The sequence below is a fragment of the Polypterus senegalus genome, chromosome 1, assembly GCF_016835505.1.
Source record: "Polypterus senegalus isolate Bchr_013 chromosome 1, ASM1683550v1, whole genome shotgun sequence".
Lineage (NCBI taxonomy): Eukaryota > Metazoa > Chordata > Cladistia > Polypteriformes > Polypteridae > Polypterus > Polypterus senegalus.
Genome location: NC_053154.1, coordinates 229,974,589 through 230,001,847, shown reverse-complemented (window position 1 = coordinate 230,001,847; position 27,259 = coordinate 229,974,589). Strand labels below are relative to the sequence as shown.

Below are 27,259 nucleotides of genomic sequence, written 5' to 3'. Positions count from 1 at the left end.
AAAATGGTAGGTTAAGAAAGAAGGGTATAAAAGAATAATCTCGTTTTAATATTATATATTTTATTTTACCAAATGTCACAGAATAATTGGTAGAACCAAGCCAAAATACTGGTCAAGTGATGAAATTTCAAAAGCTACTAATGATCAATATACTATATATTTCTATCAAGAACAAGAGCTGAATTAATTGCAGTGGTGTTAAACATTGAGTGGAGTATGTCATTTTTACATACAAGTACAAAATGAAAACAATACAGTTTAACTTGGGGACATCAGATGCTTTGCCACTAAGGTATAAAGTCTACTTAGGAACAATTATATTTATACTTTTAATTTTATGTAACATATGTGTTCTATAATGTACTTCTCATGGATTATCTAATTATACTGTTTCTCAGCTGTGTGTTATGTTGTTAAATATGCCATTTTCATACATATGTTTATGTTTTAGGGTTGGCATTATAACTGAATATGCAATAAGAAATACTTCTATGAGTATTCTACCCATGATACTGGTAATACAATCGATATAAAGACATTTTTCTAAAAAGTGTAAAATGAGTAACATAAAAAGGGACAGTCTCATCTTTACACTAAAAGTCATTAAATTATTTGTTTTTATTCAAATGTACTATAGCCTCTTTATGAAGATGTCCACCAGCATAAAATAAATTAATAAAGCAAATAAAATAGTTAACATTTTAAAACTTGCTACTGTTTGCATTTAAATAAATGGTATATTCATACCACAGGTAAAATGAAACTCCGCTAAAAAGAATCTTTGTAAGTTAATCTACTCCTTCATATTTCTTTTGGTTGCCACCTTATGTGCCTTTTTGCACTTCTGAAACTTCATTCTGTCTTCTAGCAGGATAATATATGACTACAACAGTACTGAAAAGCAGAAAATTACACTAAAACAATTGTAAGCATCCATTATCAACTCACTGGTCTAGTATTTAGTTTCCAAAAATATATGACAATGATCATGAAATTAACTGCAGTTATGCTTTAGTTTAAATTGAATATTGCACCTTTACTTCACTTACTTTCCTTCTTTGTAAGTCTGCACCTATTTACAGAATGAAATGTTATATGTTATTATAGCATAACTGAAACACATACACACACTTCTAACACTGTGCTCTAAACTAAAACTAAAATGATTTGCCATTAATTACCTTGTTTTCCCTTACTGCAAGCCAGTCTGCATATCAACATGCTATACCATGGCAAAAGTATTTTACAACATCATTGAGAACTACATTATTTAAAAGGCCTGAATTACAATAACTGTGATTCAGTTAAAGTGACAATTTCTGTAAAAGGTATTATGGTACTCATTAGGGTTTCATAATACAACAGATGTAACACAATTTATACAGGTACATTTTATTATGTTGTAATTTATAAAGTTGCTTCATCCCATTTCCAGTTAAGTGCTATACACATATTTTTATGGGCCCGTAATTACAGTAGTTTTATCTCCCCCTCTATGTCACTGTTCATGACTTTAAACTTAACTTTAAATTTCCTAACGATACAGACTTCAACAGTACTTGTTTTCAATTTAAACTGACAGAATTGCCTCATAGGTCATGACAAGTTCTAACACAATTGATATTATAATATAAAAAACAATTAAAATGTTTATAACTTAGAATTTTATGCTATTTGATGTCTGCTGTTGATGATCTAGTTTTTTGTAACACTATAATATTTTATAGGCAAAATTCTTCCATCAATCAATCCAGCATCCTAACCTGCTTATCAGGGTGATGGTTGGATGTTCTATTGATTTCCAGAAGCTTAATTTTTAACTAATAGCGCTGCAGTAACTGAGAGTGGTATTTTGGGGGGCATCATTTTATAAACAAAACACTTTGAACATCTTCTTAAACATTTGCTGCCAACCTTGTGTTGTCCGATTTAGATCACTATTTTGCATAGATAGGTGAGGTGATGATTTAGACAATGTAATTGTGATTGAATTAACTCTTTTCTGGTGCTCTAAGCCATTTAAGCCTATTTAAGGGTGTGCACATTCTCTTAATCTTTTCAATCCAACTACTTAATTTTACCACAGACCTGGATTTATCATTATATATATATATATATATATATATATATATATATATATATATATATATATATATATATATATATATATATATATATATATACATATATACACACACACACACATACACTAGTAACACTGATAGCCAACGCCTGATTAAACATATAGAATTTGGTGGTAGTTGAAGGCAGAGGCTTTGGCAGACTGGAATTAATGAACAAATGAATAAATGAAACTTGGTAGTAATACTTGCATCAGGCTAGTGAATATTAAGAGATAAATTAAAATAAATCTTAATGAAGTAGGACACAATAATCTGTACCAGGAAAATAATAGTTGGAATAAGGCAATGATTTCCAAGTTCAGTCCTGGAGGACCCTATATGTCGGCATGTTTTTGTTCTAAACGTTTAATTAGCTGGTCTTTTTTATCTCTTATTCTGAATTTAGATAAGTAGTGTGAGATTTACATTCTGCTGCCCCAGCAGTCACATGTTAGTGTTCCTGCCTTCCCTAGCATTACTTTTAAATAGGTAACATTGACCCAGCTTCTCCAATTAATGATATAACACAGCAAATTATTGATGAGTACATCTTTTGGACAACTGCTAATCCCCCCTCAGCAGAGGGTCATGGCATGCCAAATTTCTGCGGTCATATTACATTTTTAAAAGTGCTGTGGATGGTTTCTTACACTGTATCACTTTCTTTCTCCCTCTCATGCCCACAGAGGACAAAGCACGAAAACATTTACTATCCTTTATTAAATTCTTTTTCCTTTAATGCCAGTGTGATTCTCTTGCACTTCACTGGACATTTTTCCTCTCATATACTTATCAAAACTATTTAGTAAGGTAACAAACACACATACATACACATACAGTATATATGGTATACTTTATATACAATGCAAAAAATGCAAATTCATTTACAGCCATCAACAAAAACACCATTTCCTGTTTAGATAAAAAGCTGAAATTTGGCAGGGCATTTCAATAACAATATTTAGGGGAAACCCCCACCCCACAACAGAAAACCAAGTAACCCAAAATCACAAAAATGTCTTGACGGATTTGATTAAAATTTAGTGATATTAAAGATAAATGGAAAATTAGTCAACAGATTTTTTTTTAGTTGACGCTAAATGTTTTAATTGGCAATATTTATCAATATTAAGATAATTTCATGCTCAGTGCTTCTCTGAGTGTGTGCTTTATACAAATGAAGGATGGAGCAAAAGTGACCAATGGGCAACATGAATAGTACTGCTAACTAATAGGATGGACAGAGGACTAGGCAAGGTCCTACACAGGGAAAAAAAAAAGAGACATGATCACATCATGGTGGCACGGTGGTGCAGTGGGTAGAACTACTGCCTCGCAGTTAGGAGACAGAGGTTTGCTTCCCAGGTCCTCCCTGCGTAGAGTTTGCATGTTCTCCCCGTTTCTGCATGGGTTTCCTCTGGGAACTCCAGTTTCCTCCAACAGTCCAAAGACATGCAGGTTAGGTGCATTGGTGATTCTACATTGTCCCTAGTGTGTGCTTGGTGTGTATGTGTGCACGCATCCTGCGGTGGGCTGGCGCCCTGCCCAGGGTTGGTTTCCTGCCTTGCACCCTGTGTTGGCTGGGACTGGCTCTGGCAGACCCCTTGTGAGCCCGTAGTTAGGATATAGCAGGTTGGATAATGGATGGATGGATGATCATGTCATAAAATGGAAAGAAAAAGATTAATAAAGTTTAAACAAAATTTTAAACTCAATGGTTAGTAAGCACTGTATTTTGCTATTGTTATACTGTGTGTCACCTTGTCTATCTGTTCCACTTCATCTATCCCCAACCAACAATCATGGCACTCCTATTGCTGCTCCTCGATTGTGGTGCTTAAAACAGACCCAGTTTAACTGTTTCAGGTGTACTGATGACCCAAAGACAGGGCCCCCCTGTGGTGACACAAGCACTGTTAGAAGTAGGTAAAAATATTGAGCAGCACTGTCGATCACTTCAGAGGGAAAGGTGATTTCATTGCAGCTAAGTAGTTTAAACAGCATTTTCCTCTCTTGGTGTGCTTGCTGCCCAAGGACAGCCACTCACTGCCCACCGATGGCAACCCTCAATTTTCACCCAATGGTTGAGAAAGACTGGCTTAAAACACTAAGCAAAAACAAACCCAAACCCCCACTCCCTCTCCTTCTCAATCATAGTGCTGCAAACTTCCAGCAATAGTGGTGCATGAAATTCTAAATGGGGAAATGCTCCACGCTCCTCACTCTTCATATTAATACATCAGTGTAACATGCAGGCTACCATCTGCAGACTTAAAATGGAACAACACACAACTGACAAAACAAGAAAAGAAATGGCATACTTGAGTGAATGGCATAAACAAATGAAAATCATAAACACCTAATAATGATAATATATACTTAATTGTAGCAGATATTTATTAATATTATTGATAAATACAACTATTGTACATTTAGTTCTTGCTTCATTTCACCATAACTATTCTATAGATACTCAACAGTACTGCTTCCTATATTGTATTTATAGTATATATAGCTTATAAAAATACCTCTGTTACATCTTTCTAAAAAAATATTACTGAAAATAAATTTATCCATTTAAAATTTAATGTACACCACAAAAAAGTGTGGGGAACGTGAAAGGTACTGAAAACCTTCTGAAACTGCTGTGTATTATATATTTTAAAAGAACGGACACGTTGGCAGGTGTTGCAGGTGTGATTGGTTCCAGTCCTTTAACTGGCTGGGAGGCCAATACAACAGAACAATGTAGAGAGGCTTCATTTCAGAACTATATCCCTGTGCTTCAGGACCCCTTCTGATACCATAAGGAATCTTAGGAATTGTAGGGCAATGAGGCAGTTGTTACACTCCCTGTTTTATTACGTAGTTTCTGATTGACCCAGAAATACTTCAATTGGGCTATGCCCTGGCTCCGCAAGTACTCCCTGGTCCAAGGTAAAAAGAACTGATCAACCTCACTTAAGCTGGAACTGGGAGGTAGAGGAAGAGGAGATGGAAGAGAAGAAGAAGAGAGAAGGGAGAGAAATCCTTGTTGATTGTGATTCTTAAGTTGTACAAAGGTATAGTAAATAGTTGTATAGTAAGGAATAAAAATCCTTTATTTGAACCCATAATATAGTAGGGCTGGGAATCGATAAAAAAAAATAATTTGAATAAACGCATGTAATTAATTGCGATTAATCACATTTAACATGAAAACACGTAATTATAAAATGAAAACATAAATCATGAAGTAAATACACACTAAATCGTAAATTTAATGTACAATCAACACAAAAGTATTTATATTAAAAAGACATAGTTTAAACTTAAATAATGACCGTAAACCTGAACTTTTAACTAAATACTACTTCAGCAAGTACAACATCCATTTGAATGCCTTCCTAAAGGCAAGTTGAAAAGAAGGCAATAAGAATATGAGGCCTATGTATTAATTCTCAAATTGGCATATCATATGAGACACAGACATGGCAAAGTAAAATATAAATGATTGAAATGAACGTTGAGTTTGAATCCACTGCTAAATACCGCTTTTTATTTGAAAGAATATGGACCTCTTAAATGGGCATAAATTAAAATCTATGTTAAAACTCTGTAAATACTATCCTCAATCAACACTTCATAATTATACTGTACAACAACTGGTGCTAGTGAAAGTAACAGTGTAGTGCCCCAGGTCCTAATCAGATGATCAAGACTTGTCTGAGGAAGATGGGAGTACCTGGAGAAGAAGACATATAAGCAGATCCTTGATGGGTGTTTTGCAGGCACAGCACTTAGAAAGCATTTTAGCAGCCAAGAGCCATGTCAGGGGTCCATCTGCCTGGGTGCATGTTCACCAGTGACTCTCGCAGAGACAAGGGACAGTGGGCATACACGTTGCCTCTGACTCTGGGTCAGTGGAGTGAAGCTGAAAGAGGGCCACCTGTATGAGAGTGTAAAAGGATGAAGCAGCTGGAAAATGTGTCCAAAGTGCTCAATAAGACCTGTGTGTGCGAACGGCGATCTTCAAGCTGCTTTTTGTTTGGCCGCATCCTGACCCACCCTTTCTGACAGTTTAGCATATGTATAGATTTAATGCTTTTTTTTGTTGGTAGAATGATGGTGTGCCTTGAGATTTTCTGGGTTACAAAAAGTGTGCCACCATAGAAAAATGGTTTGAAAACACTACTCTACCTACACCTTTGCTTATGGTACACTAAAAAAAGATCTCAGTAGCTGCATCTCACTTAAAAACTGACACTGTGTATTACACTTAGATGATTATTATGTGTTCTTTGTATAAATCAGCAAAGATACTGCAAACATGAATGATGGGTAGGGATAATCATTACACTTCTATTTCATAGAATTTTGTCATTATATTAGGGCAGTCAGCACTGCAAGATGGCTGGCAGACTGAAAAGTTAAATATAGAGGCACTAGAGACATATTTTGGTTTTAGTGCCACTCAGAGATAACTTATTTAGCACTTACATGATATGACATTAATTCGATCTTATTACAGAAACATGAAATGGGGAAAAAAAAACAGTAATTTTTACCTTTGCAACTTTTCTGTAGCATTGCACCAGGACTGCCATAATTCCCAACTTTTCTCACACTTAACTGCACCGATGTCAGTATATATAAATCAAGAAGCTGAACACCAGTGCTATGTATTGACATATCGATGTGAATGTGTAATACAAAATGTTAAAATGTAAAATAAAAATTTTATTTCATAAAAATTTTAAAGGTAGTATATAAATACCGTACTGAATGCGTATGTTATTCTATAGGTACACACTTAATGTTGGCGCAATCTTTTAAGCAAGTCCTCATAAATTAACTCAACGTGTATGTGAATTGCAGTACCAGCAAAAAAAAAAAAAAAAAAAATTGGGGGCCGTAGTGTGTTCAAGTTGGCAACAGCATCAGAATGTATGGACACAGTGAAGAGAAAAAAAAAGGTTTCTTTGATGAGTAAATTGGAAATGTCAACTTTAATCTCGTAGTTTAAAAAAGACCCAGTTGCTAATCGCTAAATCCTTCAGCACAGAACCACACAGAACACATTAAATTTATGATATTCCAGCTCTCTGCACATTTAGAATCCTTAGTTTAATACTTGATATCACTTTCACGATTAAATTTGTGTTAAAGCATGTGTTACATAAGTTAAATTTTACAGCTAAATTGTAAACTTCACTTAAATACTTAATACTGTTAATAATTAAACATGTGGGGGCAGAACAGTGGCGGAGTGTTAGCGCTGCTGCCTCGCAATAGTGACTCATGAAGTCTGCATATTTTCCTGCTGGATTTCCACTGTGTGCTCTGGTTTTCTTCCAAGGACATTCAGGTTTGGAGATTTGGTGACGCTAAAATGACGCTAGTGTACGTGTGTGCTTGTATTCACCTTGTGATGAGCTAATGGCCCGTCCAGGAAATGTTTCTGCCTTGCGCCCAGTGTTTGCTGGAATGACCATTTCCCTGGATTGATGGATGCAATCATTAAACTTCCATCCTTTTCAGAGATACTGTAGCAAGGTGTCCTGGGAATTTAAAGGATGTTTTGAGCAATTCAAAATACAGCAAAGCCGAACATTTTCTCACCATGATAATATCTCACACTGCAACCTGGTAGAATCATCCAGATTTACATAATGTATGTGCCCAAGTACAAATAGTACACTACTTCCATAGTAGCAGCGTCCGCCAGCACACACATCTTGTCACGTTACATGGAGTATAAACCCGGCCTTAGGCTGCTTAGTTGATGTAAAACCTTCTGATCCACTGCTTGGTAATTTAAATAATATGGTGAATTGTACAGTGACCTGAAAAAAGTATAATTGGTTTTCTCTATTATTGTAAATTTTTGACATTGGATGTTTTAGGTCTCATATAAATTAAAGAGATAAGCTGGATAATCCATCTGAACACAGCCTTTCTTGATTAGAGCCAGGCCAGGTCAATATAAATGTTACTAATATTGACATTTATTATCAGAGTCAAGTTGCAAGCAAAAAGATTCAGCTGACTGTACACAATGCTACAATCAAAGTTAAATCTTTGTTAGATTAGGAAAAATGTTGATACCTATCTGTCTCGAAAGGGCTACAAAGTTGCTTTTACTGTTCTTGGACTACAGAGAACTACAGTTAGACCAATAATTTCTAAATGAAGAACACTTGTAACTAGTGATGGTCTAGTCTATCAGCTGCCTATCTAAATTGCACAATTTTCACCACAAAAGACTCAATTGGTGATTGGTAAATTGGCTAACCACAAAAAATAATTTTTCAGCATCTGCTTTTCTAAGGTTTATAGGAATTTAGTTGTAGTGCTTCTTAATGCGCATTTCCTGTAAATAGAAAGCAGCAAAGTACACTTTACCAGATCGAAAAGACCAGAATATTAGCAATACACTAAAGAAGTAATAAACTAAGAAAAAATAATTGAAGGAGATATCTTGTACAATTAGAAAAATGGAAAGAAAGGCTACTTTAATTAATTTAGACCTTTTAAATTTTGTCTTTTAATTAAAACGAACACTGCTTGTCTGAGTTTGGACAGTAAGCAAGCTTGTGTTAAGTACAGCGGCTTAAATTTTTAGAAAAAGTGACAAAGAATAATTTGAAATTGTTGTTAACATGTTAGTTTAATAGCACAATTTTTCTATTTTAGCTATAAATTTGGTAAGCATGTTAGCCTTGTATCTTCCTGATAAACACCTTATGACTATTTAACAAAGCTTTTGAAAAGTTTCTATTGTGTTTATAATCTGTTTGCCTGTGTCATACATTATACATTTTGGTAAGAAAGAAATAATACATAAATAAAATGGTAATTCTTATTTATAATTACACCTTAAGAATTAGAAATGTATTGCCAATACACTGGAGGTAATGGAGTTGCTAAGGGACATGTATAACAATAGTACTGTAAATGTATATCTTAACAGCAAAAACAGTTGTAGTGTAATTAATGATTAGATATTATTAAAATCTATAAATGCATGTGTATTCACATATAAGCAGTGTCAATATTAATCGGTTAAATCAGTGTGTGTGTGCATGTTTTTGGGAAAAATGGTAAAAACTGTTTTTTTGTTTCAGAGATGAATATTACAGAAGAAATGAAACAACTTGTAATTATGAGATTCTTTTAATTTCCATTAATGCCATATGTATTATGGGTAGATACTTTTCTACATATTTTATTAGTTAAAATGTGTGCACTGTGATTTTATTTATTTTAGCATTTTATGACTACAGAACTTAAAAAAATGAACAGGTAACACCTTACAGTTTAATTATAAAAATATAAAAATTATCACTTTAACATAGAACATAAGGCTTCTAAAAAGAGATCGGAACTGGCTGATCTAGGAACTTGGTATCGTTGATTCTTATCATCCCTAAAAAATTCTGATTGGCGCATCCCTACTTGTAACAGTGGTGAATATTTCAAGGAACAACCAGCCTATCAAAATTAATCAAAAGGGTATAGTGTAAAAACATGCAGGAAATTACTAAGGATTCTGAAACATTTAAGAACTTGGAGCCTTCACTTGTCTTAACAAAGGTCAGTTTTAAAGACTCAATTACTAGAAAAGGAGCTTGGATTGGAGAATAGAAGTGGTTAACCAAGAAGCACATAAATGTTTGTCTCTCATTTATTAGGGAGGACCTGAATTATCACCAAGCTCTTTGGGTAATAGTTCTGACATTTTCTAAACCACCGTATGTTTGTCAGATCTTTAATTCATTTACTGCAATGAAATTTCTAGAACTAATAAATTATGTTGGGGAAAATGCTTTCTTTTGATCTGTAAACAACACGGTGCAGCATTTCTAATCAGGTAAAGTTTTGAAAGCTGAAAATCAAGTGCCATAAAAATATTAAAATGATGACTTATTTAACATTACTGTCCGTCCTCTTTTTTAAATTTGTTTAATCATAGAGGAATCTAGCAGACATTATCAGGAAAAGGTAACGTAAATATTATTAGGCAAATTATTTTAAAATTCTATTAAACCACGTACATATAAATTCTACTGAAACTGGTCTTAAGAGGGATTGTACTTTAATAAATATGGAAAACATGAGTACATTCCAAATTACTTTGTATACGTTTCACAAAATACAATCTTGAAAAGTGCAAAGTTACCATATTTATAAAAATCCCTTCAAAGACTGTTGGATAAAAAATAGATTCTTTTACAAATAATACTAATAAATATTAGTTATTTAAAATTTCATATTCAGAACCCAGCTATTGCAGAGAAGGTATAAAACATATGAGGAGAGTTTCACTTTGAAGTGACATCAGACCTGGAAATATGCCAAAGAGATGCATATTAAAATGGTGCATTTAGTTTAAAGGAAGGTCCAAAAATGTGTGATCAACACAGCTGTAACCAATAGAAAAAGGTGACAAAAATGAAACCCTAACAATTATTTATGCCTAGCCATTTCAGTTTTTTGTACCTATTTATCAGCTGTGGTGGGCATCACCTACTCCTTTAAAAAATAGTATGGCATATTCCTTCTCTCTCTCTTTTAGCCGTAGTCTCTTTTCTTCCCAACAATACGTAGTTATTCTAATTCCATTGCAAATTCATATTTTCTTTGTGAAGTACCTTGAAAACCTTCTGTGGGTTCATGCTAAGTCATGAAATCAGTTCCTAGGGTCAAAGGTGAATCTCGTTCATCACAAGGTGAAGAATCTGAACATGCTTGCATTTATTTTTAGCAAAAGATAGTAATATAGTTGATGTTTTCATTAAAGACAAAATTAGACTATGTTTTTGAATTTTATGAGCATAAAGCAAATTACCATTAATGATGAAAGAAAGTTTTAATAAAAAGTTAAAAAAAATAAATAAATAAATAAATACTATAACATATATACAAACAATATATCTGAAATACAAACACAAAAATAAACTGCCAGGAAAAAAGACAAAGATTACATTAGAAATCAATATATATTGACTCAAACGTCAAAGTAATCCAATAGTTTATGTAACCATAATATATTATAAGCATAACTGCCCCTTTCCATAAAATAAATTTGTGTGTATGACACAATAAATGTGACCAGGACAAGAACTGATTATTTGTCCCTGTGGTGTAAATTTTTGGCCAATAGTCCAAAAAACAGTACAACTATTACACTATTTGATGAGTCTTTCTACAACTAGAAAAGTAATTTATTTTGAAAGGGAAAATTGATTAACCAGAGACTACTAGGAAAATAATACAGCAATGGACATTACTAAGGTGGCATGGAGCGTAGTAAGACCACCAAAAGAATTCTAGAAAAGGCAGAAAGAGAGACCTACACTGGGAAAAACAGAACAGCTCCACATGATATTAGAGGACATCAGATGGCACTAGAATGCAGAATACTGTAGCACTGAAACAGACAGTTTTAGAGCTACAAGAGTGTTTGGTGTGTCTAGAGCAAAAATAGATAATATTTGTTGAGGGTGACAGAAGGCTGATGACCCAGTTGGTGCCAATTATGTCCAATTACCTAGCCAGAAATAAAGCCAGGAAGGCTAGCACAAAGTTAAAAGACTTCCTGGCTAACAAATGTCGGCAAGCAACACAAGTTGTTTCCTTGGAAGAGACACAGATGACACTGATATCACAAAATCTCTTGTTTGATAGGGAGTATACAGTATCGATAGGAATTGTATTGGACCATTCCTTCAAGACAAAGGGCACAAAGGTTGCCTTGGAGACAAAAACGTATATATTTACTGAAGGCTAAGGGATACAGCAACACCAGGACCTGCTGGAGGGAGTTCTCAATTGATATCCATGTAGCACAACCTGGGTTGTCCCTAACAGCAGATGTTAATCTGAAAGGGGCTTCAAAGCAGCCTAAAGCGGCTGGGAGGAGAGTCTGAGGCAAAGGCTCAGTCATATGAGGAAGATCCCAGGATCATGAGAGAAACACAAATACTGTAGTTGTCTTTAAAATATTTTATGTTTCATTATTATGCTTATATATTGGTTTGTGTTATAGTGTTTTATTACCCTGATGAAGAGGGAAATCTCCTTTGAAATGCCTTGACACTTCATCGACTGACCTTTGAGTATTCTACTGAAAAGACGCCATTCCTGGGATCATCTTGCCACTATAGTTGACCATAGTCATTGTCAAACGGCTGCCATTTCATATAATCAGGACTACTGGCCAATGACCTGGTGAACATTTGCTCAGGTTTTACAGTCGCTACATTTTTTTTTTGTGTTGTACAGACTCTATGTATTTTTTCTAGCAAGAGGTACTTACATATTTTAGAATATGTTACAGTTGCATGAACCATTACATGTCTTAGCATCTGATTAAATGCATGTAGGGTTCAGCAAAGATTAATACCTGTTTTTACAGATTCTTTTGGGAAAGGTTGAAATTTTGCTTACCTGCTATTGCATAGTTTGTTTCTTCTCTATTTACTCTGTGACATCCATTTAGTTTGTCTTTTCAGACAGGACTTAAATTATTTGAGTTTTCCTCAAAGTTATCTATGCTGGTGAATGCAAAATCAGCATGCAATGAATATCATAATTTTTTATACATGCCGCTGCTGCATACAAGTTACTGGACATAAGATAGTTAACTCTGATGCAAATTAAAATGTTATTCTTTTAAGGAAAGGATAAAGCAAAGTCTGCATGTCAAAGCATTACTTTTTATTAATTTTGGACCAACAGACCAGCTTACAACAATCATTTACTGGGCACTGTTAAAGGTTTTCACAAAAATACAACTTAAATTTAGATTTCCTGTTTCACATATCATACCTGAAAAAAGAGATATAAGACAAATTTTTACACATTTAATGATATGCTAGTAATTCATTCACCTCTACAGGGTAACTAAAGCCAGACATTTTATTAAATACAGGAGTGAAAAATTTTAGAGGACAATTACAGGTGCCGGTCATAAAATTAGAATATCATGACAAAGTTGATTTATTTTAGTAATTCCATTCAAAAAGTGAAACTTGTATATTAGATTTATTTATAACACACAGACTGATGTATTTCAAATGTTTATTTCTTTTAATTTTGATGATTATAACTGACAACTAATGAAAGTCCCAAATTCAGTATTTTAGAAAATTAGAATATCAATTAAGACCAATGCAAAAAGGATTTTTAGAAATGTTGGCCAACTGAAAGGTATGAACATGAAAAGTATGAGCATGTACAGCACTCAATATTTAGTTGGGGCTCCTTTGGCCTGGATTACTGCAGCAATGTGGCGTGGCATGGAGTCGATCAGTCTGTGGCACTGCTCAGGTGTTATGAGAGCCCATGTTGCACTGATAGTGGCCTTCAGCTCTTCTGAATTGTTGGGTCTGGCGTATTGCATCTTCCTCTTCACAATACCCATAGATTTTCTATGGGGTTAAGGTCAGGCGAGTTTGCTGGCCAATCAAGAACAGGGATACCATGGTCCTTAAACCAGGTACTGGTAGTTTTGGCACTTTGTGCAGGTGCCAGGTCCTGTTGGAAAATGAAATCTGCATCTCCATAAAGTTCGTCAGCAGCAGGAAGCATGAAGTGCTCTAAAACTTCCTGGTAGATGGCTGCATTGACCTTGGACCTCAGAAAACACAATGGACCAACACCAGCAGATGACATGGCACCCCAAACCATCACTGACTGTGGAAACTTTACACTGGACCTCAAGCAACGTGGATTCTGTGCCTCTCCTCTCTTCCTCCAGACTCTGGGACCTTGATTTCCAAAGGAAATGCAAAATTTACTTTCATCAGAGAACATAACTTTGGACCACTCAGCAGCAGTTTTGTCTTTAGCCCAGGCGAGACGCTTCTGACGCTGTCTCTTGTTCAAGAGTGGCTTGACACAAGGAATACAACAGCTGAAACCCATGTCTTGCAAACGTCTGTGCGTGGTGGTTCTTGAAGCACTGACTCCAGCTGCAGTCCACTCTTTGTGAATCTCCCCCACAGTTTTGAATGGGTTTTGTTTCACAATCCTCTCCAGGGTGCAGTTATCCCTATTGCTTGTACTCTTTTTTCTACCACATCTTGTCCTTCCTTCTCCTCTCTATTAATGCGATTGGACACAGAGCTCTGTGAACAGCCAGTCTCTTTAGCAATGACCTTTTGTGTGCAAGGTGTCAATGGCCGTCTTTTAGACAACTGTCAAGTCAGCAGTCTTCCCCATGATTGTGTAGCCTACAGAACTAGACTGAGAGACCATTTAAAGGCTTTTGCAGGTGTTTTGAGTTAATTAGCTGATTAGAGTGTGGCACCAGGTGTCTTCAATATTGAACCTTTTCACAATATTCTAATTTTCCGAGATACTGAATTTGGGACTTTCATTAGTTGTCAGTTATAATCATCAAAATTAAAAGAAATAAACATTTGAAATACATCAGTCTGTGTGTAATGAATGAATCTAATATACAAGTTTCACTTTTTGAATGGAATTACTGAAATAAATCAACTTTGTCGTGATATTCAAATTTTATGACCGGCACCTGTATATCTTTTTGCAAATGTGTAAGCTATTTTTGGTGAGCCTAGGCTCCCAAAGATCCAAGGAAAGATTTCAGCATGCCCCCTGTCATTGCCTAGGTCATGTAATACATTATATACAAGTTTAAAGGATTCATAAAATTCATTCACTGTTGTCATCATAACATTGGAAAATATTCCTTGATGTACCAATAATCCTTGAGAAAAGTAATAAAGACTTGCTTGGGTCAGAAGCAGAAACATATAACTATTGCTATTTTGTGACATCACAGCTATTGCTGTTTAAATTGCAGCTAGTTGCCTCATCACTTTTTTGATTCTAAACCATAATATAAAACTGAATTAATTTAATTAAAAAAAATTACGACCTTCGACTTTACTGAAGACTAATATCTCATTGCATTAAATATTTTCAAATATAAATTATAAAATGAGTTGAATTTAAACAAAGCATTCATTACAGATTGATACGTTATTTTTCTGGCTAAATATTAAAACGTAGTTCCACACCATTGATGTATACAAGCATTCAATTATAATTTTACATGTTTCTAATAACTCACTAAAACAGTAGGGGAAAAATCATAAAAACAGTTATATTTAAAGTAATATCTTTGTAGACTTGGTGGATCACTTTGAAAGATACAGTTCAAGGAAAACAAAAGCTGCTTTCCACAAAAAACACTAAATGTGAGATTTCCCAGATTTCATATCTGGAGATGTCATGATGTAGAAGAGAGCAAAAAGAGATGGGAAAACCCTTTGGGTGTTAACAGCTGCCGAGTCAAAACAAAGCCAAAGACTAAATATTAGTAAATGTTTGGAAATATTACACAAAACATAAAAATATATACACATAAAATTTTAAATGGAATTTGTGTAATATTCATTTTTGATGCATAGTAAAACACCAGTTTAATCCTAGAGCATAGAACATTTGCAAATCAATTAATTATAAAGTTCCACATAAGCCTGATATTGACTAGTTTGTATCGGCCATGTGCCTGATGCTGTGGGAATAGGTTTTGGGCCTCATTAGCCAAATTTAGAGTATGTGCCTATGTAATGACATAAATGAAAGACTTGCTTGCAGCACATATACTGTAAAACTAAAAAAGGTTTGGGAATGCATCTCAAAGACTTTTGCTTCTTATTCACCTTTAAAAATTACTTTTGATATTAACATTTAAACACTTACAAAAGGCATATACAGTCATATGAAAAAGTATGGGAACCCCTCTCAGCCTGCATAATAATTTACTGTACTTTCAACAAAAAAGATAACAGTGGTATGTCTTTCATTTCCTAGGAACATCTGAGTACTGGGGTGTTTTCCGAAGAAAGATTTTTAGTGATGCAGTATTTAGTTGTATGAAATTAAATCAAATGTGAAAAACTGGCTGTGCAAAAATTTAGGTACCCTTGTAATTTTGCGGACTTGAATGCATGTAACTACTCAATGCAGATTACTTGCAACAACACATTGGTTGGATTAGCTCGTTAAGCCTTGAACTTCATAGACAGGTGTGTCCAATCAAGAGAAAATATATTTAAGGTGGTCAATTGCAAGTTGTGCCTCCCTTTGACTCTCCTCTGAAGAGTGACAGCATGGGATCCTCAAAGCAACTCTCAAAAGATCTGAAAACAAAGATTGTTCAGTATCATGGTTTAGGGGAAGGAAACAAAAAGCTATCTCAGAGGTTTAAACTGTCAGTTTCAACTGTAAGGAATGTAATCAGGAAATGAAAAGCCACAGTTGCTGTTAAACCCAGGTCTGGCAGGCCACGAAAAATACAGGAGCGGCATATGCGCAGGATTGTGAGAATGGTTACAGACAACCCACAGATCACCTCCAAAGACCTGCAAAAACATCTGCAGATGGTGTATCTGTATATCGTTCTACAATTCAGCGCAATTTGCACAAAGAACATCTGTATGGCAGGGTGATGAGAAAGAACCCTTTCTGTACTCACGCCACAAACAGAGTTGCTTGTTGTATGCAAATGCTCATTTAGACAAGCCAGATTCATTTTGGAACAAAGTGCTTTGTACTGATGAGACAAAAATTGAGTTATTTGGTCATAACAAAAAGCACTTTGCATGGCAGAAGAAGAACACAGCATTCCAAGAAAAACACCTGCTACCTACTGTCAAATTTGGTGGAGGTTCTATCATGCTGTGGGGCTGTGTGGCTAGTTGAGGGACTGGGGCCATTGTTAAAGTCGAGGGTCGGATGAATTCAATCCAATATCAACAAATTCTTTAGGATAATGTTCAAGCATCAGTCACAAAGTTGAAGTTACACAGGGGTTGGATATTCCAACAAGACAATGAGCCAAAACACAGTTCGAAATCTACAATGGTATTCATGCAGAGGGAGAAGTACAATGTTCTGGAATGGCTGTCACAGTCCCCTGATTTGAATATCATCGAAAATCTATGGGATGATTTGAAGCAGGCTGTACATGTTCGGCAGCCATTAAATTTAACTGAATTGGAGATATTTTGTATGGAATAATGGTCAAAAATACCTCTTTCCAGATTCCACACACTCATCAAAGGCTATAGGAGACATCTAGAGGCTGTTATATTTGCAAAAGGAGGCTCAACTAAGTATTAATGTAATATCTCTGTTGGGGTGCACCTATCTAAATTTGTTATGATGTATATTGCATATTTTCTGTTAATCCAATAAACTTAATGTCACTGCTGAAATACTACTGTTTCCATAAGGCATGTCATATATTAAAAGGAAGTTGCTTCTTTCAAAGCTCAGCCAATAATAAACAAAAATCCAAATTAAGAAGGGGTTCCCAAACTTTGTCATATGACTGTATGTACTTTATATGCATTATAAAGGAACTAGATTAAGTGGGTTCAAAAATCAGATAGTCATTGAACAAATCATAGGTTAACGGACACTGTAATATGTACATCTGTATTTGCTTTTTGTTTAAAGATCACTTCTTCATATGGTTATGTGATTGTAATATTTATAAGAACTTTTTTTCAGCAGAATATTCAGTTTAGTTTTCTTACATAATCAAAACAACTTCATATACAAAGTCAGTATGAGTTTGAAATACATGCCAATACGCACTGAAAAATGTATAGAGATGACAGTCTAACAGCTCACCTGTAATTTTAAATTTGTAAAGGAGCACAGATAACAATTACAAGTTAAAAATGTATAAATAGCTGAAACCAGAAAATCTGTCATAGCATTTTTTTCTCTTTTGACATGGATTGATCAGTAACTTAAAAAGCACATTTAAAGCCAAAATGTATCAGTATTGTTGTTCCAGGAAAGGGATAAGAAAACAAACTTAATGCAGGCCATGTTTACCTTGAGAGATAATAAGTAATGACAAACGAGATCAGACAGGGAGCAAATAAGAAAAGAGCAACTAAACAAGCCCTGTAATTACTCATCCACACTCTTATCTTTTCAGCCTCTCCTATCGAACTGGACAAGACACAGCTAACTGTGACACCTGCCGAAACAGCGCTTGCATTATTTACAGGTTTGGTTGAAACTTTATTATTCTTTTTTTTCTCCTCCTCTCAATTGAACTACTGATAAAAGTAACTCACCAGGCGGCAGGCTTTTCCTGAGGGGTAAATTATAGAGAAAAAAGTAAAAGCATGAATTCAAAGTACTCAGCAATCTATAGACTGCAGAACGTAAACATCATGCAGCTGGTTGTAATATCTAGAAAAAGTCACCAGCCCATCTTAAAATCATTCAGTTTCACAACTCAATTTAAAGCAATCAACATGGACATCAAAAGGAAACAAGGTTATATGAGCACTGATTTTAACTACATATGAACTGTCAGAAAAATTAAATATCAAGGGGATTTTGTGATTCATATTATTGGCAAGCAGGATAATGTTACAAGATGTCATAAAATAATAATCTATAATAAAATATTTGAAAAAGAAAACTGGCACAATCTTTCCACTACAAGCAACACAATTAAACACATTAGTCTATTGAATAAAGCATGTTATGTTCCAAGCCTACAACCTCACACTAAAGTTATAATTTTAGCATCATGACAATTATAGGCTCCTCCCTGCTTTGAAAATTGAACTCTATTTCTTAAAACTTTTTTGTCAGGTTAATTTTCACACATACATAATTTACCATTAATTTAAATAGAAATACAATTTTAAACATTCCCTGCCCACAAAAAAATGTCACCCATTTTTGTTCAAATAACACCAAATAAATAACATGAATTCAGATTAGTTTAATAATAGCATTATTCATAAAAACAGCTTACTGTATACTATTTAATAAGACTGTTTACGTAAGTTTTATCACTTCAATAAAAACATTTAAAAGAATGACATTTTAATGTTTCTCTAGCTTTAACAACTATTTCACAACCTTCTTGGAGCCACAAAGCTCAAGATAATTCAGGAAGACAAATGCCAAAAGGGACCCTGCACTGTTGGGTCCTTGAGTAAAGCCCTTAACCTGCAATTGCTGAGTGCTTTGAGTAGTGAGAAAAGTGCAAAATAAATGCAAAGAATTATTATATCAGCAACATTAAGTCGGAAACTAACTGATTTAAAGAACGTGAACACAGCATTAGCTGTCAGATAGGATTGTGTTTCTCTAACATCCATCTCTTTCCAGTACTGCAGACTGCAGAAAGGAGAACTTGGAATAACTGTAAAGATGATCAGATGTTAGCACTACAGGGGCACATATGAAAATCATCCCAGACTCTATATTCACAAATGCAAAAAATCAGCTTCACTGTAGCTTGCAAAACAAAAAATGAATATTAAAACACTTTCTTCATGTACTCAAATTTTCAAAAAGTGTTTTTTTGTAATTCAGGGGATGCCTGTAATTGAATAATCATTTCGGAGGGGACCTCATAGGTCATCAATCTTGCAATACATTTTTAGTATATATGGCTATATGAATAATATTGCAAGGTTGAAATTATAAAAATATCAGGACTGTGCATTTTTGATATATACAGGTACAGAGGTTTATGTGTGAGATATATATGTATAAAATAAACTAATTCATAACAGTTTATAACATAAATGATAGTATTCAAAGACTTTGTGTATTATTTTTGTACACTACTCTGTTTATGATTTTTACATACCAAATTTAAAGTAAAATGTTGCATCCTGATGTGGTTATCAAATTGACTACCATGTTAATATTCTGACTAGTGCTTCACGCAGAGCTTCTGAAAAGTGAAACTGCAGATTTGAGCAACTGAAGTATATGATTACAAAAATGTTTTTAGAATCCATATATCTTAAAACCATAATAAAAAGGAAATCCATTCACACCATACTATGTTCAGTATCTTGTGGTAAGACACACAAATATCCAAACCTTTGCCTAAATGGATGTGCAGTGTTGAGTAAAGAAGAGTACATTTTGCCAAAGCCACATAATCTTTACCAGTTGTCTCAATAATCTATGTCCTAAGCACACTGCCTTTTACATTCAGTGGTCTGGTTAGAGGAACCAGATTCTCTTTGCAAATTTTAGGAATGGCAAAGTGATGGAACTGGCCAACTGCCCTTTACTGCCCATCACTACACTACAAACATCTAAATAAGTATCTGTCCAATTTTGATCATAGTGTAAGTAGGACTGCAATGGTGAACTTCCATGGAGTTCTTTAGAATCCATGCCATTTGAACTCCATAATGCTTTTAACTGACCAGCTAAACATTAGGATTAACATTAGGAAAGGGAAGATGGACAGATATGTTTTTAACATTTTCTTAAATCGGAATGGCCCCATTCATTTTTCTTGTATAGGATCAACCAAATAAGAAGACTTATATGATTATTAATAATAATAATGGTGGCTGTGTTCAGATGTAAAAAAAGTGCCTCTTTCAAATTCACTTTGGTAATTGCAATTACAATGACAATAGTTTCATTTGTATTTTCAATAAATTTTTTTTTTAATTAGTAACAACTACAATCTAAGCTATGTTTCAAAGTCACATAAAAATCCTGGGGGAAAGTGGGATAAATGGGGAAATTGGATGTCAAAAAAAAAATAAAAGCAAAAACAATAAATCTTCCGATAATTTCTCTTACAAAGAATCAAACAGGTACACTGGTTCTTTAAATGTTAAAACTGTACATTATGAAAAATTATTGAAGAAAAATAATCTAGACAGATTATTAAATTAATTTATTCATATAAAGTAAATCTTTGAATATGATTTTAAACACATAATATGGGTTAATATGAAAAAAATTAAAGGTCTGTCTTGTACTGTATATATACCTGCATTGCCATAGTTGGAATTAAAAAAAGAAAACAGCAAAAACCCAATAAATAAGAATATTTGTTTTTAAAAGTTTAAGACCGCCTTTACTGATCACTTCAATGTCTTTAAAGTATGAACTACTCAGTACACTACTATCTACTTAATTATATATTGGTTGATAAACACATACTGTATACTCCATATTATTAACGAAGTGGACTCTCTTATATAACATCAAATATCCACTGACTTAAATGACGAGAGTTAGTATTCTTCCAGTTGAGCAAGATAAGTCCCATTGAGCATGATAAGGCAATAGTGTAGTAAAGGCATTTACAGTTAGTTTGTCCTCCTCCACTTTAAGTCCATCTGGGAGTACACCAAACACAACTGTTAATGGGTTAGGAGGGATTGTGACACCAAGGCTGTTTGAAAGGCATTTAAAAATTTTGGTCCAGAATGATATTAATTTGGTGTAGGCCCAAAACATGTTACTCAGTGTGGCTGGAACTTGATTGCAGTATTCACAGGTTGAAACTTACCCTGGAAACATTTTGGATAATTTTAAATGAGACAGATGTGCTCGATATATAATTTTGAGTTGAATAATTGTATGCTGTGCACATATGGAACTCAAATGAATTCTCTGCATTGCTACCTTCCACTCCTTTTCTGAGATACTGAGTGAGATACCCTTTTCTCACTGTCCACTTAGATCTTTGAAAGGCAGGGACTGTAAAATGGTTTTATATATTGCAGAAATGCTGTCTGAGTCCTCGAGACTGAGCAATATTTTTTCCAGCATAGATGAAGGTGGGAGGTGAGGAAAACTGGGCAGGTTCTGTTTAATAAAGTTTCTAATTTGAAAGTAGTGAAAGAAATGTGTTGCTGGAAAGATAAATTTGGAGTGTAATTGTTCAAAGGATGCAAAGACATTGTCTGTGTACAGATCTCTAAGTGATTTAATCCCAAATGTTTTCCAGATATTAAAAACTGCATAATGTTTGCAAGGGTGGAAAAAGGTGGTTCTCATGGAGAGGTGCCATATATAAAAGCTTCACTATCTTTTCATTAAAATACTTCCAATATTGATTCCATATTCTGATTGAGTGAAGCACAATTGGGTTTTTAGTATATTGGCGATAACTTGCATTTATTGGGGCACAAAGCAAGGAATATAACGAAGTACTGCAGGATCTTATTTCTATTGCTGACCAAGCCTGTGTATATTCATCTATTTGTGTCCATGTCCAGATTTTTATAGTTTGTATGTTTGCTGCCCAGTAATACAATTGAAAGTTAGCTAGAGCCGTGCCACCTTCTGCCTTAGGTTTTACGGTTGCCCTTTGGATACGTGGATGTTTTGAATTACAAATAAATTAGGTTATGGTTGAATCTAATTTCTTAAAAAATGATTTATTGATGTATATTGGAATGTATTGAAATAACAAGAGAAACTTAGGAAGGATATTCATCTTAACAATGTTAATTCTTCCAGCTAAAGTGAGATGAAGGGTTGACCATCTATGTAAGTCTTGCTTAATTGTTTCCATACAGATGATGAAATTTTGTTGATAAAGAGCTTTATGTTTACTTGTGATATTTACCCCTAGATATTTAAACTGATCTGAGATGATAAAAGGGAAGGTGTCCAATCTGATATTGTAATCTTGAGAATTCACTAGAAAGAGCACACTTTTACTGAAATTAATTCCGAGACCAGAAATCTTTTGAAATTCTGTTAGTGCTGTTAAGACTGCAGGCACAGTATTTTGTGGATCTGGTATATACAGTACCATATCATTTGCAAATAGAGAAATTTTCTGTTCAAGTCCTTCTCTGATAATCCCCTTCATCGCATAAGCATTTCGACAGTGAACTGCCAGTGGGTCAATGGCGACTGCGAAAAGCAGTGGTGACAAGAGGCATCCTTGTCTGGTGCCATGTTCTAGTTTAAAGTAGTCTGAATTAATGTTGTTAATATAAACTGAAGCTCGGTCCAAACCCAAATTTCTCCAATGTATTGAAAAGGTAGTTCCATTCAATCATATTGAATGCTTTTTCTGCATCCAACAATAATATTATCTCTGGGGTGTTTGACTTTGTGGGTAAATATACAGTGGTGTGAAATGATTTAACCATTAGTCAAATATAACACAAGTAAACACAAAATGCAGTTTTTAAATGATGGTTTTTATTATTTAGGGAGAAAAAATCCAAACCTACATGGCCCTGTGTGAAAAAGTAATTGCCCCCTGAACCTAATAACTGGTTGGGCCACCCTTAGCAGCAATAACTGCAATCAAATGTTTGCGATAACTTGCAATGAATCTTTTACAGTGCTCTGGAGGAATATTGGCCCACTCATCTTTGCAGAATTGTTGTAATTCAGCTTTATTTGAGGGTTTTCTAGCATGAATCGCCTTTTGAAGGTCATGCCATAGCATCTCAATTGGATTCAGGTCAGGACTTTGACTAGGCCACTCCAAAGTCTTCATTTTGTTTTTCTTCAGCCATTCAGATGTGGATTGGCTGGTGTGTTTTGGGTCATTGTCCTGTTGCAGCACCCAAGATCGCTTCAGCTTGACTTGACGAACAGATGGCCGGACATTCTCCTTCAGGATTTTTGGTAGACAGTAGAATTCATGGTTCCATCTATCACAGCAAGCCTTCCAGGTCCTGAAGCAGCAAAACAACCCCAGACCATCACACTACCACCACCATATTTTACTGTTGGTATGATGTTTTTTTCTGAAATACTGTGTTCCTTTTACGCCAGATGTAACGGGACATTTGCCTTCCAAAAAGTTCAACTTTTGTCTCATCAGTCCACAAGGTATTTTCCCAAAAGTCTTGGCAATCAATGAGATGTTTCTTAGCAAAATTGAGACAAGCCCTAATGTTCTTTTTGCTTAACAGTGGTTTGCGTCTTGGAAATCTGCCATGCAGGCCGTTTTTGCCCAGTCTCTTTCTTATGGTGGAGTCGTGAACACTGACCTTAATTGAGGCAAGTGAGGTCTGCAGTTCTTTAGACGTTGTCCTGGGGTTTTTTGTGACGTCTCGGATGAGTCGTCTCTCGCTCTGGGGTAATTTTGGTCGGCCGGCCACTCCTGGGAAGGTTCACCGCTGTTCCATGTTTTTGCCATTTGTGGATAATGGCTCTCACTGTGGTTCGCTGGAGTCCCAAAGCTTTAGAAATGGCTTTATAACCTTTACCAGACAGATCTCAATTACTTTTGTTCTCATTTGTTTCTGAATTTCTTTGGATCTTGGCATGATGTCTAGCTTTTGAGGTGCTTTTGGTCTACTTCTCTGTGTCAGGCAGCTCCTATTTAAGTGATTTCTTGATTGAAACAGGTGTGGCAGTAATCAGGCCTGGGGGTGGCTACAGAAATTGAACTCGTGTGATACACCACAGTTAGGTTATTTTTAACAAGGGGGCAATTACTTTTCACACAGGGCCACGTAGGTTTGGATTTTTTTTCTATCTAAATAATAAAAACCATCATTTAAAAACTGCATTTTGTGTTTACTTGTGTTATATTTGACTAATGGTTAAATGTGTTTGATGATCAGAAACATTTTGTGTGACAAGCATGCAAAAGAATAAGAAATCAGGAAGGGGGCAAATAGTTTTTCACACCACTGTATTACATTAAACAGGCGTTGAAGATTGGAAGCTAAGGGTGCTCTTTTAGGCAGTTGAGGGAGCATGCGCTGAGCATGCATTGCTGAACCCAACCCATGACGAACCACCTAACATATTTTAGTTGCATAAATGAAATATGGTAATCATTTTAATTTCTTATTGTAGCAGATGACTATTATGTTTTACACCTGAATTTCTAATCATTAACTTTGACTCTAAATTAAAATATCTTAAAATAAATTTTAAATTCAATCATCCCATATTATGAAAAAGAGATGGTGGTTTAAATGTCTGTAAAAGAAAGAGTTGATGTCCAAGTATATACAGTATATTTCTTACTTGATGGTTAAAATTGAAAACCAAAGCAAGCAAGCAGAAAGTATTTAAGTATAAAACTGTACAGAATCTGTCCATCATTGTAAGAGGTGTTTGGGCCAAGTCTAATCAGAACTCCTATGATTATCTTTTCAATGTACATGTTAATTTCATTGGTATATCAAAGTTACATGCACTTTTAAAAAAATCATACTTTGGGGTTCTTTGCATGAATAACACTCACTGTCAACAAAGGGAATTATTTCCTAAAGTCTAAGCTTGATTTAAGGAACCCAAAACATATTAAAATTAAAAAAAAAAACAAAAGTCACAGTAGCCCTCTAGGACTAGGTTTGATAAGAAATGAATAATGATCCTTACATAAATCACACTCACACAAACATTTTTAAAGTTTTGAAAAATAAAATGCATTTATTTTCAAAATGTAATTATATTTCCCCTATTATTTTCCAGTAGAACAAAAGTTAAACATATATGAATCAATTCTGTGTTGATTAATCAACTGCATCCTGTAACATCAATATGGTATGAACAAGAATGTGGCAAGCAGAAATGATTAATGTAATTAATTTTTTTAGATGATCTATAATCTTAGAATACTAATGTGATACACCACATTTGCTACAGTCTAATTAAAGACCATCATGGCATGAAAGAGGATTTAAAAGGATTCAATTTATTTTAAAATGGACATTTTAAGCCATATTGCCTCGATGCTTTGTTCATCTGGAAACCTTATAATCTAATTACCTTATACCATGGTTAAGAAGAAGATTTTTTTTTTCTTTTTATTAGGATATTGATTTGCTTAATAAATTTTGTTTCATTCAGTAAAATAAGTCTTATACCCTGATAAAATTTCCTTGAATGTTACCGATACACTTTTTAATCAAATAGCATACTTCTATGAATAAAAAAATGAAACAGGTTTAGTAAATACTGTATATAGAATATTTAAGAATAAGACGCACCTGTTGGTATGTATGGCTGTTGTTCAGTCATTTACTGTTAATCAAGCAGATAAAACAACAGCTATTAGGTGATGGATCAACCAAATTACAGCCAAGTGCCGAAGCATGATGAGTCGTAATTTGTGTTGAATAAATGAGTTTTTAAGAAATTAATTTGAATAAAATCAAGTCATCAGGCAGAGCTTTCCAAGCAAGTCTATAAAAGGACATGGATGCCATTAGAACTTAAACCCCATCTCCTGAGGTGCATCACGTTTTTGGCCAAAGTATAATAGATTATTACAATAATCAATGTATGCAATCAACAGTCACAACAGGAATAAAAATGTATTTGATCTTTGGTTTCTTTCATTAACCAGACATCTTTACCTACTATGTATCAAATCTGCTGTATCCTGTAAAATAATCATCATTGTAATTTTTCTTTCAAAAAGAATATATACTTGTTGACACTACTAAAAAGCTTTCTCTCGCTCATAATCAGCTGTAGTCACATCCAAAAGCGATCTCTGACCAAATGATTCTAGCTTCACCTACATGCATACTTTAAAATCCCCAAGAAGCACTCAACATTGATCTCAAACATTATTTTCCTTAGTAAAAGTACAAAATATATCCATAACTACATATTTTCCGTTAGCATAATACTTCACTCATCGTCTGCAAAAAGGTGGGAAAATGCTGCTCACTGATAGGCTAGCACTTAGACCCCCAGTATATCTGCTTGAGGGTTTACTCCCATCTTCAAGCATACAAAAATTTCAAAGCTTCTGTAATTTAAAACCACTTGTTATAATCATTAATGATTGATTTGAATTACAGTGTAATATTGTGGTATGCTTTAACATTTCACATTTAAGAACTTTATTTATATTTTTCATACTGAAATGTACTGCTAAAAAAATGAAGGGAACACTTAATAATCACAGTCTAACTCCAAGTCAATTAAACTTTAGGAATATCAATCTGTCCTGTTAGGAAGCATAAGCAATTCTGAATCAAACTTGCCTGCTTTGGTGCAAATGAAAGAGGTAACAGATTCTCTGGATTCCAAAATCAAGACAATCCTTTAAAAAGGAATGGTTTTGTAGGTAGTGGACACAAACAATTGCTCTCTCCTTATCATTCCTGACTGATTCTTCTCTAGTTTTGCATTTTGCTACTGTCCTTGTTACTACTGGTAGCATGAGGTGGTACCTGAAGCCAATTCAAGTTGCACAGGTCAGTCCAACTTCTCCAGGATGGCAAATCCATATGAGCCACTGCAGGAAGGTTTGCTGTGTCTTCCAGCACAGTGTCAAGAGCATGGAGATGGCAGGAGACAGGCTATTAACATGAGGAGAGCTGGACAGGGCTATAGAAGGGCATCAACCCAGTGGCAGGATC

At 34.6% G+C, this 27,259-nt stretch overlaps 2 protein-coding genes across 3 annotated transcripts in view; one reads left to right on the top strand and one right to left on the bottom strand.

The window, feature by feature from the left end:
- dock1 (dedicator of cytokinesis 1) overlaps positions 1–27,259 on the bottom strand; it is a 710,521-nt gene that overhangs the window by 440,374 nt on the left and 242,888 nt on the right. The window lies entirely within an intron of this gene.
- The window catches only part of LOC120539729 (inhibitory synaptic factor 2A), a 98,195-nt gene that overhangs the window by 24,484 nt on the left and 46,452 nt on the right, over positions 1–27,259 (top strand). For both annotated transcript variants that reach the window (XM_039770114.1, XM_039770119.1), the window contains exon 3: positions 18,097–18,168. In XM_039770114.1, coding sequence (XP_039626048.1) covers positions 18,097–18,168 — 72 coding nt within the window. The remainder of the gene's footprint in view (positions 1–18,096; positions 18,169–27,259) is intronic.